The sequence below is a fragment of the Canis lupus genome, chromosome 15 (assembly GCF_048164855.1).
Source record: "Canis lupus baileyi chromosome 15, mCanLup2.hap1, whole genome shotgun sequence".
NCBI lineage: Eukaryota > Metazoa > Chordata > Mammalia > Carnivora > Canidae > Canis > Canis lupus.
In genome coordinates, this window is record NC_132852.1 from 35227297 (window position 1) to 35245331 (window position 18035).

At 37.8% G+C, this 18035-nt stretch overlaps 1 protein-coding gene across 1 annotated transcript in view; it reads left to right on the forward strand.

The window, feature by feature from the left end:
- Nucleotides 1–118: 118 nt before the first annotated feature.
- Nucleotides 119–18035, forward strand: part of ADAM9 (ADAM metallopeptidase domain 9) — a 137989-nt gene continuing 120072 nt past the window's right edge. Inside the window, exons 1-3 of the mRNA XM_072776525.1 lie at nucleotides 119–475; nucleotides 10179–10276; nucleotides 13278–13336. Of these exons, the coding sequence (XP_072632626.1) occupies nucleotides 379–475; nucleotides 10179–10276; nucleotides 13278–13336 (254 nt within the window). The 5' untranslated portion in view covers nucleotides 119–378. The remainder of the gene's footprint in view (nucleotides 476–10178; nucleotides 10277–13277; nucleotides 13337–18035) is intronic.

The window sequence follows — 18035 nt, forward strand, 5'->3', positions numbered from 1 at the left end:
CCTAGTGCTTCCTCCAATCAGGTCCTTCTACGCCCAAAGTAGGCGGGCCTGGGAGCAGAAGGGGCGGGGCGTGAACGGCAGTGGGCGGGGCAGCGAGTGTGAGGGGGCGGGGCAGGCTAGTGAGGGTTTTAGCTTTAGCGGCGGGGACTGAAAACCTCTTCTCCCGCCGGCGACTGGATTTTTCTCTACGTCAGCGTAGGGAGCGCGAGGTCGGGAGCGAGCTCGGACCGGAGCCGAGTTGCGTCAGTGCCGAGCGCGTGTTCGTCCCGGGCGCGCGCATCCCGGGCAGCTCTGGGGCCCCAGCAGGGCTGGGAAATGATGGAGCAGGCGGAGGCAGAGGCGGCCGAGTGTTGAGTGGAACCTGCGGAATCTGCCGCGATGGGATCGGGCGCGGGCTCGCCCTTTGGGGTCTTCCGGCTCCAGTGGCTGCTGTTGTTTGGCACGGTGGGCCCGGTCCTCGGTGGGGCTCGGCCAGGTGGGTGTCCGCCCCTCAGGGACCTCTGAGATTTGTGTTTCCTCGGGCTGGGACGCTCGGAGTTACCCCGTGGTGCCCGGGAGCGGAGGGGCCGGCGGGGGACCGGACCCGGGGTCGGGAGGCGGAGCTGCTCCCGCTGAGTGTGCCCCGCGCTTACACCCGAGCTCGGGGTCCTGGCGGTGTTCTCCTGCCCGGTCCTCTTCCCCCGCCTCCGGCTTGGCACAGCCCTCGCCGCGCGCCCCACCCCCATCTCGCTCCTCGCCGGGTCCCCCAGACTCCCTGGGGGCTTCTCCGGGACTTCGGCTGACCTCGGGGAGTCGGCTGGAAGCCTGGAGTCTGCGTGCCCGCCGAGGGTGTGTTCTTGTTTAAACTGCTTTGAGAAATGGAGCTTGGTTTTGCTTGTAGAGTTAATGTCACTTGGAAAGAGACCGGGGGATGGAACTTTTCCTCCAGGTTATCATAATTTGAAATTTTGACGTTCGTTTTAACAGCGGAGTCACTGGTATGTCCACCGCACTACATTTAGTGATGGAGTAAAGGGGGGTTGCTCGTTTGTCTTGGGCCATTTTGTTGTTGCAGTAAAGAGTGTTTCTTTTTGGAAGCCAAGTGCTATGTGTCTATATCCAAGGAGTCTTTTATCTGCATTTTTACTGGGTTCGTAATGTCTTAAATCCGTAAAAATAATCCCTGCTCTGCTTAGATCATGGGATTATCGTGAGAATTAAATCATTGATGTGAGACCGCTTTTGAATTGTGAAACTTCCTTTGAATGTGTAAGGTATTTATACTGGAGATGCCCAAACGTAGTGGAAACAAACTAACACTAGCTTCTTTCTGGAAACAGCTTCGTTTATTTTGGCTCTTGCATTAAATTGTTTACATAGTTCTTATTTTCTTTATTAGACGTGAAGTATGATAGAGAATGAGGGTTTTTACCAAAGGTTGCCTTGAGAGATATTCAAAGGTGATGATAGAAGATTTCAGTGTAGGACTACTGACCTTCAGGAAACTAATTACATTTTTTCGTTTTTTTTTTTTTTTAAATAAATTTGTCTCCCAATTGGAATTCTGAAGCTCTAAATACTAAAACTTCATTGAATGGGAAGATACTGTATCTTTTCTGGTTAACACTGTTTTTGCTGTGCTTTACATAGATGGTTAACATTTATCAATCTGTAAAGTGAAGTATATTATACATTTGGAGTTTTAGTGATCCATGATTCTTTGTGTTTACAAATATAAATAAGACTATTTTTAAAGCTTATGTATTGGATACTTGCATATAGGTGAATGGGATATCCGTATATATATATTTTTTTATTTTAAGATTTTGAGACAGGGTGCGAGAGAGAGCACGAGTGGGGGGAAGGGCAGAGCCAGAGGGAAAAGCAGACTCTGTTGAGTAGAGAGCCAGAAGGGAGCTCCATCCCAGGACCCTGAGATCATGACCTGAGCTGAGGCAGACGCTTAACCAGTTGAGCCACCAGGCACCCCTAGAATATCCTTAGGGTTTTTAACCATGACTTTAACAGTTTCTGGCCAATCCTTCATTTAAGCGTAGGTATGCTTTCTTCACACTTTAGTCAACATTTATCGAGTTCCTGTATTCACCATGCTTAATGCTTATGGAAGGGCAAAAGGTGTGCTAAGTCTTTCTGGGAGGTATATAAAACCTTGGGGAGGTTTTATAGTATAAGCAGTATTTGAAGTCATCTACATCAGGGAGTGTTCAAGTCAAAGGATAGGAGTGTGTTCTAAGGAGAAGAAAGTGTTCTTTTGCAAAAGTATGGAGGGATGAAAGCACATGACTTGTTAGGGAATGAAGAGAATGTCTGCAGGTGGTTGTATGAAAGGGGAGGCAAGGAAGAAGCTAAGGTAGGTTGGTACTGGTTGGGTAGAGCCTTCTATTCCATGCTGAGGGGTTTGGACTTTACCTATGGGAAGTTCTTCGGGAAAAAAATGTTTTTAAACATTAAACATATGACACAGGCTCCAGGATGGCTCAGTTGGTTAAGCGCCTGCCTTCGGCTCAGATCATGATTCTGGCTTAGGTCATGACCCTGGGGTCCTGAGATGGAGCCCCACATTGGGGCTTCCCTGCTCTGTGGGAAGCCTGGTTCTCCCTCTCCTCCCCTCTCATGCTCTCTCTCGCTATCTCTGTCACTATCTGTATGTCTCTCTCAAACAAATAAAATCTTAAAAAAAAAAAAAGAAAATACAGGTATGACATAACTAGATTTTCGATTAAGGTAATTGGCAAAGCAGTGGAGGACAGAATACAGGAGGGAGAGACTGGAGGCTGGGAGAGACCAGTTGAGAGGCTTTTGTAATAGTGAGCAGTGAGTCAACTCATGTTTCTCTAGGGGAATGTTCCTCCAAAATCAGCTGACTAAATTTTTGCAATACAGGATGTTTAAAACATGCACTGAAACATTTTCTGCTAATGAGCAGGAATTTGAGGACTCAATAAGTACTATCCACACATTAGTTACACTAGAAGTTGAATAGGTTTTGGTAGGCTCTTTACTACCACTTATAACACTGTCTCAAAGAGGAAATGCAGTATAAATTCCAAAGGGCTGACACTTACAGTAAACTTAAAAAAACCCCAGCAAACTGAGACTGACAAAGGTAACTTTATATCATTGTGGAAAAAATAACAAAGGGAATTGGGCATGAAACCTTTTCAGATTTTCTCTTTTAAGGTAGTGAATTATGGTGCAGACCTAGGTTTTCTTTCTTTCTTTCTTTCTTTCTTTCTTTCTTTCTTTCTTTCTTTCTTTCTTTCTTTCTTTCTTCTTTTTTTTTAAGACTAGTCTTCTAAAGACATTGAGTTTTAAAGCTTACTCATGGTGAATCACTATAAAACAAATACGTAGTAAGAGCTTAAGTCCATACTAATTCTTGGGTGCCAGCAAATTATTTGAATTTGATATCTTTGTGTTTTGCTGTATAGTACAATGTAGTCTTCTAAGTTTTAAGGTAGTTTGGCTTTCAACTTCTAAGTGAAAAATAAAACATAATTAAAATATATACAAAACAAGTCACTGAATTCAAGACAGTTTTCAAAAAGAATTTTAAATTTTATTTCACTAAAGTTGACTTTATATTTGTTTTTTTTGTTAAAAATCCTGGTTTATTATAGAATTTCCCTGAAGATGGAAGCTCTAAGTAACTGAAAGCTTTTTCTTGGAATATGCACAACCTCAAATATATGACATGGATAGCCTCATGATATTTTTTTCCTTTTGATATGTAGTATATCTCAGATTCTTGGAGTTATGCCATCCTTTGACTCAGTGTAATAGGACTGCCTCAAAAATAAGTCTGGTCCTCTTAGTATCACTTTGAATTGTACAGTCTTTTTTGTATGTTGAAATTATTCTAGTTTATTTCTCATTTTGTGACATTGTTATTTTATTTTATTTTTTTTGTGACATTGTTATTTTTGTCAAGCCATTTTTCTGAAGTGATCACATGTGGGGTACTGCTTGAATCAGAACTGTTAAGAATGAGCTAGGAAATCTGAAAAGTTCATTTAATTTGGTCAGTTGTTAAATATACAATTGTTTTGTATTTGTTTATGTTTATCTTAATATAAGAATTAGAGTATTTTAGTTTATAATAAGTAGACATGATGCCACTGCCAGATATTTGTCATACTGTAGGATAGTGTATGGGAAATGCCTTTTTTTCCTTTGGCACATTTTTCTTTTAATGAGATTTTTCATGGTTTAACTCATTTTAGGAGGTCCCCCCTTCCCTTTAAAGGAGCTCCTTAGAACCCTCATGCAAGTACACCCCTGGAGAACCTGCTCCATTGGCTTCACTGATACATTAGAATCCTGTTGTTAATAGAAGCTGTGATCCCACCTACCTGAGAGGGGTGGCTAAGCAGTCTATGGCAGAGCCATACAATGAAATAGAGCATTGCCATTAAAATGACAAATGCGTGAACCATGTGGATTTCTGGAGAATTGATATAAAAGATATTAATCATAAAAATAAAGCTTAATTCAGATTGTACATGATAAATAACAATTAGGAGATCTGTTATGTATGCCTGTAAAGATAAGTCATTTATTCAACATGTAGTCATTGAAACTTAACTGTACCAGGGCAGGAAACACATGATCCATAAGATATATATATATATATATATATATATATATATATATATATATATACACACACACTTATAAGGTATCGTCCTTTGTCTCAAGAAACTGAAATTCCTTGCTAGAAGAACTTAAGTTCTCAAGGGAATTAAATCTTGTAAGTGGTTGGTGGTTTTCCCAAAGGGGCGCTTAAAAAAATGAACAACAGCAAAAGCTCTATTTCTTTTTAAATATGAATAGAGGTAAATGTAAAAAAATTATAACACTCAAAAAATGTAAGAAGGTAGGACATAGCAGTGGAAATTATAATTATTTTTGAATATACTTATTAATAAATGATATGTATTTATTTGGGATTGATCTTGTGAATGCAATGGAACTCTGTGGTTCAAAGTAACAGGGTTTTATGGGTCTAATTGCAGTAATTTCTCTTTTAAAATAATTCGGGCAACAAAATTATTTTATTCATGCTGTATGTGGAATTCAAGTTTATCTTCTATAGTGAAAGTATTTAAAGGTGGCTAATTGTTTACATAATAGGCAGGAAGGAAAGGAGAAAAGCCCATGGCTGAGAGTTCACATTTGTTTGCTTTGCAATTAAGTAGAGTTCTTTTAACTTGTTTCCTTCTACTCTAGTTACTATTATGAAACATATACTTAAACTTTCTCCAAACACAGTTTATGAAAAGATCTAAGGAGTTAGAGGAAGAAAGAAGTGCAGCTAACACCCTTTCCTTTCTTTCGTGAAGTTGAAGACTCTTTTAAGTTTCATGTTTCAGCTCTTATTTTTATCTCCAGCCCATGCTTCCTAATAATGTGATTTTTGATGGTGTGCTTATTTTGTCAAATCTAAAATCACAAATTTGTATTCTCTGTCTAGTTGACTGTACTAAGATTTTAATTTTCATTGTGAACCATATCTGTAGTGGTTTTCAACTGGGGGCAGTGTTGCCCCCAGAAGATATCTGGGGGATATTTTTAGTTGTCACACTGATGATTCTTGTGGCATCTAGTGGGTAGAAGCCATGAAAGCTACCTTGCATTGCAGAAGGCAGCCCCCCACAGCAAAGAATTTTCTGGCCCCAAATGTCAGCAGTGCTGAGGCTGAAGCCTTATACAAATAATGTGCATGTAATGTACTTCCTTTCTAGTAACATGGGAAACATGTTATTTAGTTCCCATGAGAAGGTTGCTATTATTTGGAATTTAAAAAAAAAAGGGAATTTGGGAGAAAATATGTATATTTCTTATGATGTTCAAGAACTCCCTTTGGCATTCAGAAATATCCTTGGATTTTATTTTATTTTTTAAAAAGCTTTTATTTATTTATTCATGAGAGAGAGAGGCAGAGACACAGGCAGAGGGAGAAGCAGGCTCCATGCAGGGAGCCCGACACCGGACTCTATCCTGGTTCTCCAGGACCACACCCTGGGCTGAATGCTGCTCTAAACCACTGAGCCACCGGGGCTGCCCAGATCCTTGGATTTTAAAACCAAGAAGTCAAGATTGGAATAACGGCTCGACATACAGAGGTTATTTTTGGGTACTATAATTTTGAAGATCTTATTAAAAATAAATGATTAATTGTGTTGTTTTTCTCTTTTAAAATGAGAAAAACAGAATATTGTTGTACCTTACTTTCCTATATCTTATTTTATTTTCCTATATTGGATTGTTATTCCTATTTTCCTATATTGAATTGTTATTCTTTACTAACAGTCTCACAGAAAAGATCCATGGTTTCAGACCCTGCCTGAAACTAGCTGTATAACACTATAAAGTCATTTAATGTTTCAATTTGAAAACTCTTCAGGGGATCCCTGGGTGGCGCAGCGGTTTGGCGCCTGCCTTTGGCCCAGGGCGCGATCCTGGAGATCCGGGATCGAATCCCACGTCAGGCTCCCGGTGCATGGAGCCTGCTTCTCCCTCTGTCTGTGTCTCTGCCTCTCTCTCTCTGTGTGTGACTATCATAAATAAATAAAAATTAAAAAAAAAAAAAAAAGAAAACTCTTCAAATATCTGTCTGCCCAGTTGTAGTTCTCTTTTCTGAGACATGTCTTTTTCTCAATGATGTTTCTTCTGAGTTGTGATTAAAAAAACTTGAGTTGTTTAGCTTCTAGTGTTAATCGTTGCCTGAACCTGTTCGTGTATATATCCTTGACTATAATGATTTATTTAAAAAGCTTTTTAGCTTGAAATAATTCTAGAGTCACAGGAAGTTGCAAATCAATGTAGACAATGATTTACTTTTTGTCACACAAAGCGTCTAATCTCTTACCCACTAAAATAATTTTATTCCTGTCAACTGTTTGCACCACTTGGGACAGAACAGGAACTTGCAAAAAACTCAGACCGCCTGGAACACCAAAGGCAATAAGGCATTTCTCTAGTCCAGCTTGCAGGTGACTGCACGTGATCAGGAAGCCAGAAGCCGCAAGCTAGAAACAAGCTCCAGGACCCAATTTATAGCAGGTGTGCTCCTACAAAAACCAGAGCAGACCAGTCAGAGCCAAATAGATCCCAGCTCTGATCTATTGCTGACTTTTCTCCTCAATGTAATGCTAAAAATTATGCCCAGAGGTGGAAACTAACATGCAAATAAAACCTACCTCGTTTGAAGCATGGTTTGTCAGGTGTGCCTGTGGGCCCAACTTCCTGTGTTTCCCTGACCCTACATGCCTGGATGTCACTCCTTTCCTGCCTCAGCCACTTTTAAAACTTTCCCTGGCCATTGTTCAGGGAGCCAGGCCAAGGACACTTTGCTTTATGCTATCTGCCTTTTGCTCCAGCAGAAGCCCCTGATAAAAGCCTTGCATGAAAATTCCTGTTTGGCTTCTTGTCAGTTTCTGTTGCCCAGAGAGCCCAAGAGTCCGGTTCTGTAACATCACAGTGCCTGTCCTAGTAGTTGAACAGATTATTATGATCCAGAGTAAAATTAAGGTAATATTGAAACTTGTATTTTTAAGAATTTGAAAACAACAAAGATCATTGGAGGTTTATTCTGGTTGAAAGAGTAGTCCTGTTTCCAGTTAAAATGGGATTAAGGATACTCTATTTAGTGATTTAAAGCCTGTATCTATTAAGGCCGTGGATTTCTTTTGACACGGTTCCCAATGAACAACTCCAAATATCTGAATGATATTTTATCATAATATGTTGTAAAGATGCCTTGGATTAGACCATGGTCACTTTTGTGAGTAATGGAGTCCTTTCTGAGGTTTTTATTTAGTGACTGAAAGCCACACTTAGGTAGTATAATATGCCATATTATAAAGACATAATGGGTTTAAAACTGAGTAATGAATTTGAAAATTGTAGTATGATATATATTGTATTGGATAGGATACAATATGTTTTCCTAATATATCTTTTAAAATCCCAAACTAGATGAGATTATAGACATTTTTTTTATCTACAATGATATCTTGGAGAAAGTTAGCTGTAAATGCTTCATTTTAATCTGTATTTGAGAAATCTGAGGGACATAAACAATGAATGAGTGAATGAGCACACAGGTTGGCGCCAAAGGAGGAGAGTGGGAGTTGGGAGACAGAGCAAGAAGGAATGGTAGTCTTCTAGGTGTGAGGTTAGTAAGGCTAATGAAAAGGAAGGAGCTTTGGGAGATGCTAGATAATCAGTACTTTAAATGGTTATGCTTTTGTATTGAAGGACTACTATTTTTTTCCTCCTTATAATTTCAGAAGTAAGATTATGAATTATTCATTGTAAAAACATTTGAACAATACAGACATAGTAGGGGGTACAGGAAATAAGTCCCAAGTCCTTATCTCAGTGCTCCATATCTTTCTCTGTCTGTTTATATCTAAACCACATTCTGGAGGCTTAACACTAGCATACACAAACAGAAAGACTGAGGGAAGAACAGACACGTTCTTCACTCAGTGGATCAGTGTATGAGATAATTTCATCAAGTGGAATTTCTTCCACAAATAAATACCCAAAAGGGGGTAGGAAGGGAAGAGGGACTTCCATAAGTTAAAGACTTATAAAATGCATGGACCTGTTGGGATCCTAATTCAACAAATCAATGGAGAAAAAAACAAATTCTGAAATAATCAGGGAATTTTGATGATCCCAAGAAATTATTGTTAGTATTTTTTATGTGTAATAACCATACCGTGGATAAGGTTTCTTTTTAAAGTCCTTGTGTCTTAGACATTGATTCAGAATATTCATGGACAAAATTATATGATGCCTAGGATTTGCATCAAAATAATCCAGTGTGTGTTTGAGGGAGGAGATACGTATGAAATTACGTTGAAGTTGGGTAATGGGTACACATGAGTTCATTAGTCTTCTCTCTGCTGTTGTGTATGTTTAAAATTTTCTATAATACAAATGTTTTAAAGTAGTTACCTGTAGGGAGTGGGATGAAGGAGAGACTTTTACTTTTCACTTTAATCAACTCTGCAGTATAGCATTTATGAAATATATTGTATTGCATATATGTAAGACTATAAAATGTTAGAAGTAAACATAAATATCATGAGTAAGTGTACCAAACTTGTTTGAAGGATTATCACAATGGAATAGATCCACTGAGTGAAAATGTCTTTTCTTCCCTCAATCTTCCTGTTTGTGTGTGCTAGTCTTAAGCCTCCTCATACTGAATACTGTTTAGATATATACAGACATATAGAGATATGGAATTTTCATCCATGGTCCTTAGGTGGTTACTGACCACCTACTTCATCAAGTTCACTGCCAAAATTGGCATGCCGTCAGCAATGATGCTGGAAGAGATACTGTGTTGGGTATATTGAGAGACTTTTTTTAAAAATTAAAAAAAAAATTTTTATTGAGAGACTTTGTGTAAAAGTCTCTAATGTTTTCCTAAGGGATTTACTGGGGCAATTTTGATTATACTCCATTTTTGCTCACATGAGGACTTTGGAACCCAAGCTCCACTTAGATATGATTCCACTGAACAGGATTGGATTGGGAGTATTTCTGCATGATTGTTTGAGTTCTTCACTGTTAATAAATTTTATCGGAAGTTTTTGTTTATAGGACACATTAGTGGCAGGAATATATTTTAATTGCTACATTGGTACATGTATATTTATTAGAGTTAATCTATCAGGCATTGAAAGCAACATATCCCTCTGATTGTCTTTGTTTCATAAGTGTTCCAATACCATCACAAGGAGTGTCAGTCATGGGTGAGGATGGAAAATGGGAGATGAGTGCACAGTGCTAGGCTCCACATGCCTTCTTCCCATTTCCCCACCAAAGCATGTCTTTTTTTTTCTTTCTTCTGTATATACCTTAAGATTTAAGAAAAAGGGTTAATGAAGTTTATGGCAAAAAATTGTTTGAAAATGATTGCTGTGTTTATACTGTGAAGATTTACATCCTTTCTAAGGCAGTATATTTTCCCCTTCATACTTATCGGGTATATTGCTTCTTTTTGTGTAAAAAATATATATACATACATACATGTATATGAATGTCACATGATTTTTCTGTGATTTGGGCACTCAGCTTTTGATTTCCATTACATTTTGGTACCATTTGGTTTTTCACATTCACTTGTTATATAATGTTTATTCCCTTTTCTGTAGGCTTTCAACAGACCTCACATCTCTCTTCTTATGAAATTATAACTCCTTGGAGATTAACTAGAGAACGAAGAGAAGCCCCTAGGCCCTATTCAGAACAGGCAAGTTATCTTTTGAAAAGAATGTATGTATTTAAATTTTACTTTTCTTTAAAAGATGACTGTCATTTTCAGCAGGGATTGTGTTGGCCAGTGAAGAGCACACCACCATATATATGGTGCATTATTCTAGTAAGTGATATATTGATCATTAGCTTTATTTATTTATTTATTTATTTATTTATTTATTTATTTATTTATTTATGATAGTCACACACACAGAGAGAGAGAGAGGCAGAGACACAGGCAGAGGGAGAAGCAGGCTCCATGCACCGGGAGCCCGACGTGGGACTCGATCCCGGGTCTCCAGGATCGCGCCCTGGACCAAAGGCAGGCACCAAACCGCTGCACCACCCAGGGATCCCGATCATTAGCTTTTAAAAAAGACGAATAGTTACCTTGAAACATAACAGAATGAGATAGTTAAATTAAATTCTATGGCCAGGATAGGATGCTGATTATATAGATTTCTAACCTTTTTCTCACTGGTGAAGGTTACAGTGGTCTTTTCATAACAATAAAAATTAATCTCTCTTAGTTTATGATAGGTAGAATACATCACACTATATCTTTACAGACTCTGGAAAATAATAGTGTGTTATATGTATATATTTCACATATGGGAATGTTTATTCAAAAGTGAGTTCTATCTCCATATCAGAAGAAACATTATTGTGCTGTTAATGGGGTAACCAATGCACAAAAATTATTTTTTATACTATTTTTTCCTACTGTAAAGTTCAGAAATAATACATTTGGAATTCAATTGATTTTGCAAACTCTTCAACTTTACGGAAGTATAATTTAACTTTATTATAATTTAACAGTAATAGGTAATGAAGGATAGAATTTAGCTTATTATTGTTGAACTGCTGGTATATCCATAAATAGAAGGCTGCTTGTACATTGTGTAGGGAGGGCCTTGTAAAAAGAACACTGGAGTTTAGAGTTGGGAGCTTTTAATTTAGCCCTCCCTCTGAGTACTGCCACTAGTCGAGTAGATCATTCAACTCTAGTTCTTCTCTATAAGTAAGGAATAAATGGCCTTACAATATATAATTCTTCCTTGGTTTTGTTTTGAACTGGACATTCTACCATTTGATTATGTTTTGCCTTAGAATAGAATGAATGTGTACTTGCTTCATTATTTTCCTCCTTTTCTTCACTTTTTAGCACAGGGACTATGCTTTCTACTTTATTGTGTCTGTGACTTTATCTGCATCAGTGTTGTATCATAAATGTATGTGATCATAATAAATGTTATTCATGTGCCCTGATAAATATTTGGAGAAGTTGAAGCAGTTTGGGCACTGGAGACATGGCAGTGAACAAAACATAAAATTCATGTTCTTAGGGAGTTTTCCATACTAGTGGGATGGCGATGGGGGGAGGAGACAATAGACAAATATTATAGATTAATAATATGGTTTACTTACAGTTCTTGAGAAAATTATACCAGGAAGGTGGATAGTAAGTGCTGGAAGTGAGGGTAGGGATGGGGTTAGAGGGTTTGTGGTTTTAATAAGGCAGACTGGGAAAGCCTTATTGAGAAGCTGACCCTTCTGTAAAGACCAGAAGCAGGGGAATGAGCAATCCAGGCAGATATTTGGGGAAGGAATATAGTATCACAAAATAATTCTCAGACTCTTCAGAATTCTTCTCAGATCATATGACAGAGGTGCTTTTATATCCTATGATTGGCCACGGTCAAAAAGGATAGAACAGCACATGCCAAAACTGACAATGGAAGGGGCTTGGTGGTGGTGGTTTTCTTTCCTTTCTTTTGTTTTATTTTTAATTTTGATTATTTTCTTATTGAAGTACAATTAACATACAATGTTATATTAGTTTCAGATGTACAGTATAATGAGTCAGTAGTTCTCTGCATATACTCACCATGATGAGTGAAATCACCAAACAATATTATTACCACCTTATTGACTCTATTCCCTATGCTGTACTTCTCATCTCCGTTGTCTTACTTATTTTGTCACTGGAAGGTTGTACCTAGGAGCTTGGTATTTTTGATGCCTACGTTGAGATCAAGGTAGATCACAGCTCACACTCAGGTTGTGAAAATAGAGCACCAGGATTTGTCACTTTGTGGAGGTGTTAGAAGTGGGCTTTTAGTGAGCCCTAGAAGAAGGGAATCATACTATTCCTTGGCAAAATGTTACCCTAGAGTCCAGAAACAGTAAGGAAAATCAGAGGACACTTCTGATATTATTTATTTAGTTCCTCTATGACTTTTTCTTTTATTAGAGTTAAGGCAGAGTGGAATCTCATAGTTCTAGTGATCACATTAAGTGCTTCTGACTAATGAAGTGGTGAGTTGCTGGGGATGTTGTTTGGGGTAGAGAAGAGGGACCCATGAACTTGAGAGTAAGTGCAGGTTATTTTACCTCAATTCATTGACTCAAATACTGTCAGTTGTAAGGCACACCATCGTATAATACACCACTAACAAGGAAAGAAACAGAGTCCTGTTCGACTGCTGGGCCTCTGTATGATGCATCCTGATTTCAGAGATGTTCATTTGAAGGGGATAAATTTAATCAGAAGTGATGAAATGTGGTAAGCTGTGTGAAGATATGAAATCATGAGTGCATGAATTTCAACTTTTTGGGTAATGAACTAGAGACAGTCTCTTGAAACTAAGAAATTCACTTCACTTAAACAAAAGGTTTTACACTGTAGGTAGTACATGGCCAGATTTCACAGAAATAATTCCTGAAGTTATAGCTGAAATATAAATGAATTTAAGGAGAGTTTAGATGGACATCAGATGATTTCTGCAATAGGTTATTTAAAGGAAGGTTGGGATGACTAGAGTATCTTTTTATTATTTAAAAGTAGTTACAAGGTTCTGTAAAACAATTTCAGTTGGAGCTAAATGATTTTATTTAGGATGGAATTTCCAGTGTCTTATAAAATACCAGTTGTGAAAAGTAATTTATAAGATGGTATTTTATTGTGGTTTTTTTTTTTCCTTCTCTGCATTTAGGTGTCTTATATCATTCAAGCTGAAGGAAAAGAGCATATTATTCACTTGGAAAGGAACAAGTAAGAAATTTAATTTTCTTTGGCTTTTTGGTAGTTTGTTTAAAAAATAGTATGTTTTTAAAGATAGTAAGCTTTAAGTTGTTTATTTAAATAGTCTACTTAGCTAGATATTATTCAGTAGATTAATAAAAAGATGAGAAAAACAAGAGTAGTAGTATGGAAAAGCCATACTATTTTGGGTTTCAATTAATATTAGAACAAGGAAAAATATATTAAAGTCAAAGAAAGTTGTATTTCAGAAGAAAACTTTTTAACTGTGATCAGCCCAAGGAACAACTGAACAGGGACAAAGAAATCTTTAATAGTTATGCCAATCTGCTACTACTGCCGTATCAAAATACCACAGACTTAAAAAAAAGGAAGTTTATTTTCTCACAGTTCTGGAGACCAGAAGTCCAAGATCAAGGGGCCAGCTGGGCTGGTGTCTGGAGGGTCTCTCCCCTTGAGTTGCAGATGGCCATCTTCTCATGCTGTGCTCACATGGCTTTCTTGGTATGGGTGGGGGTGGGGGCTGTGGAAGGAGCAAGCTCTCTGATATGTCTTCTCATAGGGACACCAATCTTGTCAGCTGAGGACCTCACCCTTATGACATTTTTCAACCATAATCACTTCCTTATTAGCTCCATTTCCAAATATAGCCACATTGGCTATGAGGGCTTCAACATATGAGGTTTTTCTGCAAAGGTTGAGAGTAGGGAGAGGGGACACAAGAGTAGTCTCTTACCTCTCCCTTTTAATCCTTTCTCCACATTTTGATATATTTTCACCTGATCCCACTTTGGTAATCTGTATTCTTTGGCTGCCTTTTTGAAATGCCAAGTTTGTAACCATGGTGAGTCACCGTCATCTACTTTCCTGTGGCCTGTCTCTCCCCTTTCCTTTTCTTCTTTCTTTTCTTCTTTCTTTCTTTCTTTTTCTTTCTTTTCTTCTTTCTTTCTTTCTTTCTTTCTTTCTTTCTTTCTTTCTTTCTTTCTTTCTCTTTCTTTTCTTTCTTTCTTTCTTTTCTTTCTTTCTTCTTTCTTTCTTCTTTCTTCTTAGATTTATTTATTTCTTTTAGAGAGGGAGAGAGAGAGAGAGCATGCCTAAGCTTGAGGGGTGGAGGGAAAAGGAGAGAGTCTCTAGCGGACTCCATGCTGTGTGCCGAGCCTGATGTGGGGCTCGATCTCATGACTCTGAGATCATAACCTAAGTCAAAACCAAGAGTCACACACTTAACTGACTGAGCTACCCAGGCTTTCCCCCTTTCCCTTTATACAGCAAAACTTCCAATATCTTTAGCGAAAGATCCTAGGGAAAGAGCCACCTAATAAGCCCATTTACAATGAGGTGTGAATGAGGGGATGTAAAGTGTTTCTAAGGAAGCATCGGCCTGGAACCTCTCAGCAGCCTCTGAGAGTTTTTGTCAGACATGCAAATTCACCGGACTAACCCTAGAATGAACCAGAATTTTGGAAGGTGTCATAGCAACCTGTGTTTTAACAAGCTTTCCAGATGAGTTTTGTTCATCCTCAAGTTTGAGGAAAACTTTATCTAGAAGAGGATGTTAACCCAAAGGATTTGAATTGCTCTGGCAGAATTTCAGGCAGTGCAGCAGATATTGTCAGACAGACTTTCTGAAGCCTTCTACTGTATTTGATGGACATTAGCATTTATTGAACATTTTCTATATTCCAGGCACTGTATTAGGTACTTTTAGGTATATTATTTATTTAATTCTCACAAAATTCCTGAAGGATCTTGCTTCACTATAATGTAATAATGTCAATATGTAAAAAATATCTAATAGGGGATCCCTGGGTGGCTCAGTGGTTTAGCGCCTGCCTTTGGCCCAGGGCGTGATCCTGGAGTCCCAGGATCGAGTCCCACATCGGGCTCCCTGCATGGAGCTTGTTTCTCCCTCTGCCTGTGTCTCTGCCTCTCTTTCTCTGTCTTTCATGAATAAATAAATAAACAAAATCTTTAAAAAAATATCTAATAGGTCTAAATATTTTCTTCTCTTTCTTTCTGTAGGAGATGTAAATTAATTAAAATTATGTCAATAAAATAATACAGTTGATCCTTGAACAATATGAATTTGAACCAATGAGTCAACTTATAGGTGGATTCTTTTCAGTAAATATATGTACAATACTGTAGATGTATTTTCATTTCCTTATGATTTCCTTTTTTTTTTTTTTTTTTTTTTGAGACAAAGTGCTAGCACAGGATGGGGAGGGTGGGGAGAGTGGTAGAGGGAGAGGGAGAGAGCAAAGGCAGGTTCTCTTAGGCAAATTCTCTGCCCAGTGTGGAGCTCACCATGGGCCTCAAATCTTACAACCCTGAGATCATGACCTGAGCTGAAATCCAAAGTCGGACACTTAACTGACTGAACCACCCAGGTACCACCTTATGATTTTCTTGGTGACATTTTCTTTGGCTTACTTTATTGTAAGGATATAGCATATGATACATACAATGTGTAAAATGTGTGTTAATTGGCCACTATGTAAGGCTTCTGGTCAACAGTGGGCTGTTAGTAGTTAAGTTTTTGGGGAATCAAAAATTCTATCTGGGTTTTTTCTCCAATTCCTGCTGACTTTCTGCCGGGCCCGTTTCCTTTCCCTTATTGGCATAATTTTGCCAAGGGTAATTTGGAACTTCGTTGTCCTCTTTGGGAAACTTGAGATCTTCCCATCTTGACTCCCGATACCTCTGCTTCTGCTCTTTCTTCCTCCTCTTATCACCTTCAGTCTTTCCTCTAGTTTCTTTGAATTCTTTGAGATGTACCTCTTCCAGCCCCTGCTACCTCCAACCCTCTGTCCACCCTGTTGACCTTTCCTTTCCCATTTCAGCCCCTCTGCTTTCTATAGCCCCTGGAATTGTAGGCACCTTGGCCTCCACTGGGGCCTCTCAAGGGAGCCAGGCACCCCTGAAAGCAGCTCTCTGAGGCTCAGAAGAGGAAAAAAAAGCTATTTGGAATAGAGTTGGACAGTTTGTCTACTCATGGACTTTGGAAATGTCCAAACAGTGCTTAGACGTCTTCTCAGTCACTCCCCTAAAATGTAATCGATTTCCTTCATAAGAGTCATAGCACAGAAAAAAAAAAAATTAAAGTCTCCACAGTTACTGGTAGGCGGGTCACCTCAACTTGGTCCATTTGCCACAAACATAATTCGGATGAAAATGCAAGGTGGAGATAAACCAGTGAGATCATATTACTGTTTTACTGGCTTATGGCTAATATTTTGGAATGGAAGCTATAAGATTCTATTTGTATGTATCTGTATTATATGTGTTTATACATATGTATGTTATGGATGTGTGGTAGTTTCCCGCCTCTGGATGGTATTACGAAATTAATTTAAGAAATCCCTTAAAGGAGGGGTGCCTGGGAGGCTCAGTCAGTTAGGTGTCTGGCTCATGATTTTGACTCAGATCATGATCTTATGGGTGGTGACACTTAATATAAATTTAATTAAAACTCAGAAATATAGAAGCTAACCCTAATCTTTGTTTTTTTAAGTTCACATGATTTGGGATAATCTTTGGTAAATAAAGTTAGCTTTAAAATTACTGATAAAGTTATTGGTAAACTGACAATTTCAGAGTTATCAGCATTAAATATGTAATTTAGATACAAAGTTTTTTTTCTACCTACATTTACTAATCAAACAAATTTATATTATCTCTGCTGGATGTTTAAGATTATAAACTGTAAATCTAACCTAAAAAATGTATTAATAAAAGGAATTGCTTAGTGCATGTCAAGCACAGCAGTTAAAAAGGAAAAATTGTATGTATAACTTTGTAGGTTCTTTAGGTTGTTTGCTTCTGTGAATTTTTTTTTTTTTGTACTTCCTTGACTTGTTAATAGGAAAAATTAGTTAAGATGTGCATGGTTAGCTTTGTTTAGTTAATGTCTTATGAAGTTTTCATGTAATTCAAGCAGAATTATTAAGATCAAGTAAATTAAATAGATATAAATGGGATAAAACGGTATAAATGAACTCAGTGATCATCCTGTTTTATAATAGGTCTCCTTAAAAATAGTTTCAAAAACCTTTTTCATAACTTTATTATTTTTTTTAATTTTTTTTAAAAAATTATTTATTTATTTATTTATTTATTTATTTATTTATTTATTTATTTATGATAGTCACAGAGAGAGAGAGGCAGAGACATAGGCAGAGGGAGAAGCAGGCTGCATGCACCGGGAGCCCGACGTGGGATTCGATCCCGGGTCTCCAGGATCACGCCCTGGGCCAAAGGCAGGCACCAAACCACTGCGCCACCCAGGGATCCCTTTTCATAACTTTAAATGTTCAATGTATACTAAGTTAATGAGGGATATGTATTGACTTAGATCTCATTTCCAAATTAGAGAAAATATTGAAGCATTAATTGCTGAACATTAATTTTATTTACCTTTAGCATCTCATTTTTAATATGATATAGAAAAGCTAAAAATATTTGAGTCTGTAAATAAACATAAAATTATACTATGAAAAAGACACATGTCTCTAGGAATTATGAAATGATAATATTCTTAAACTGGTTATAGTATGATAGTATGTGATTATGTGGTACTATGTGAGTTTACAATTGCCTGCTTCCTACTTTTCAGTGAAAAGTTGGGTTTCTGATGGTTAAAAATATGGTCAATATTATGTAAATGAAACCACTAGGAATAATAAGGGTAAGGAAAAAGAGAACTATGCAA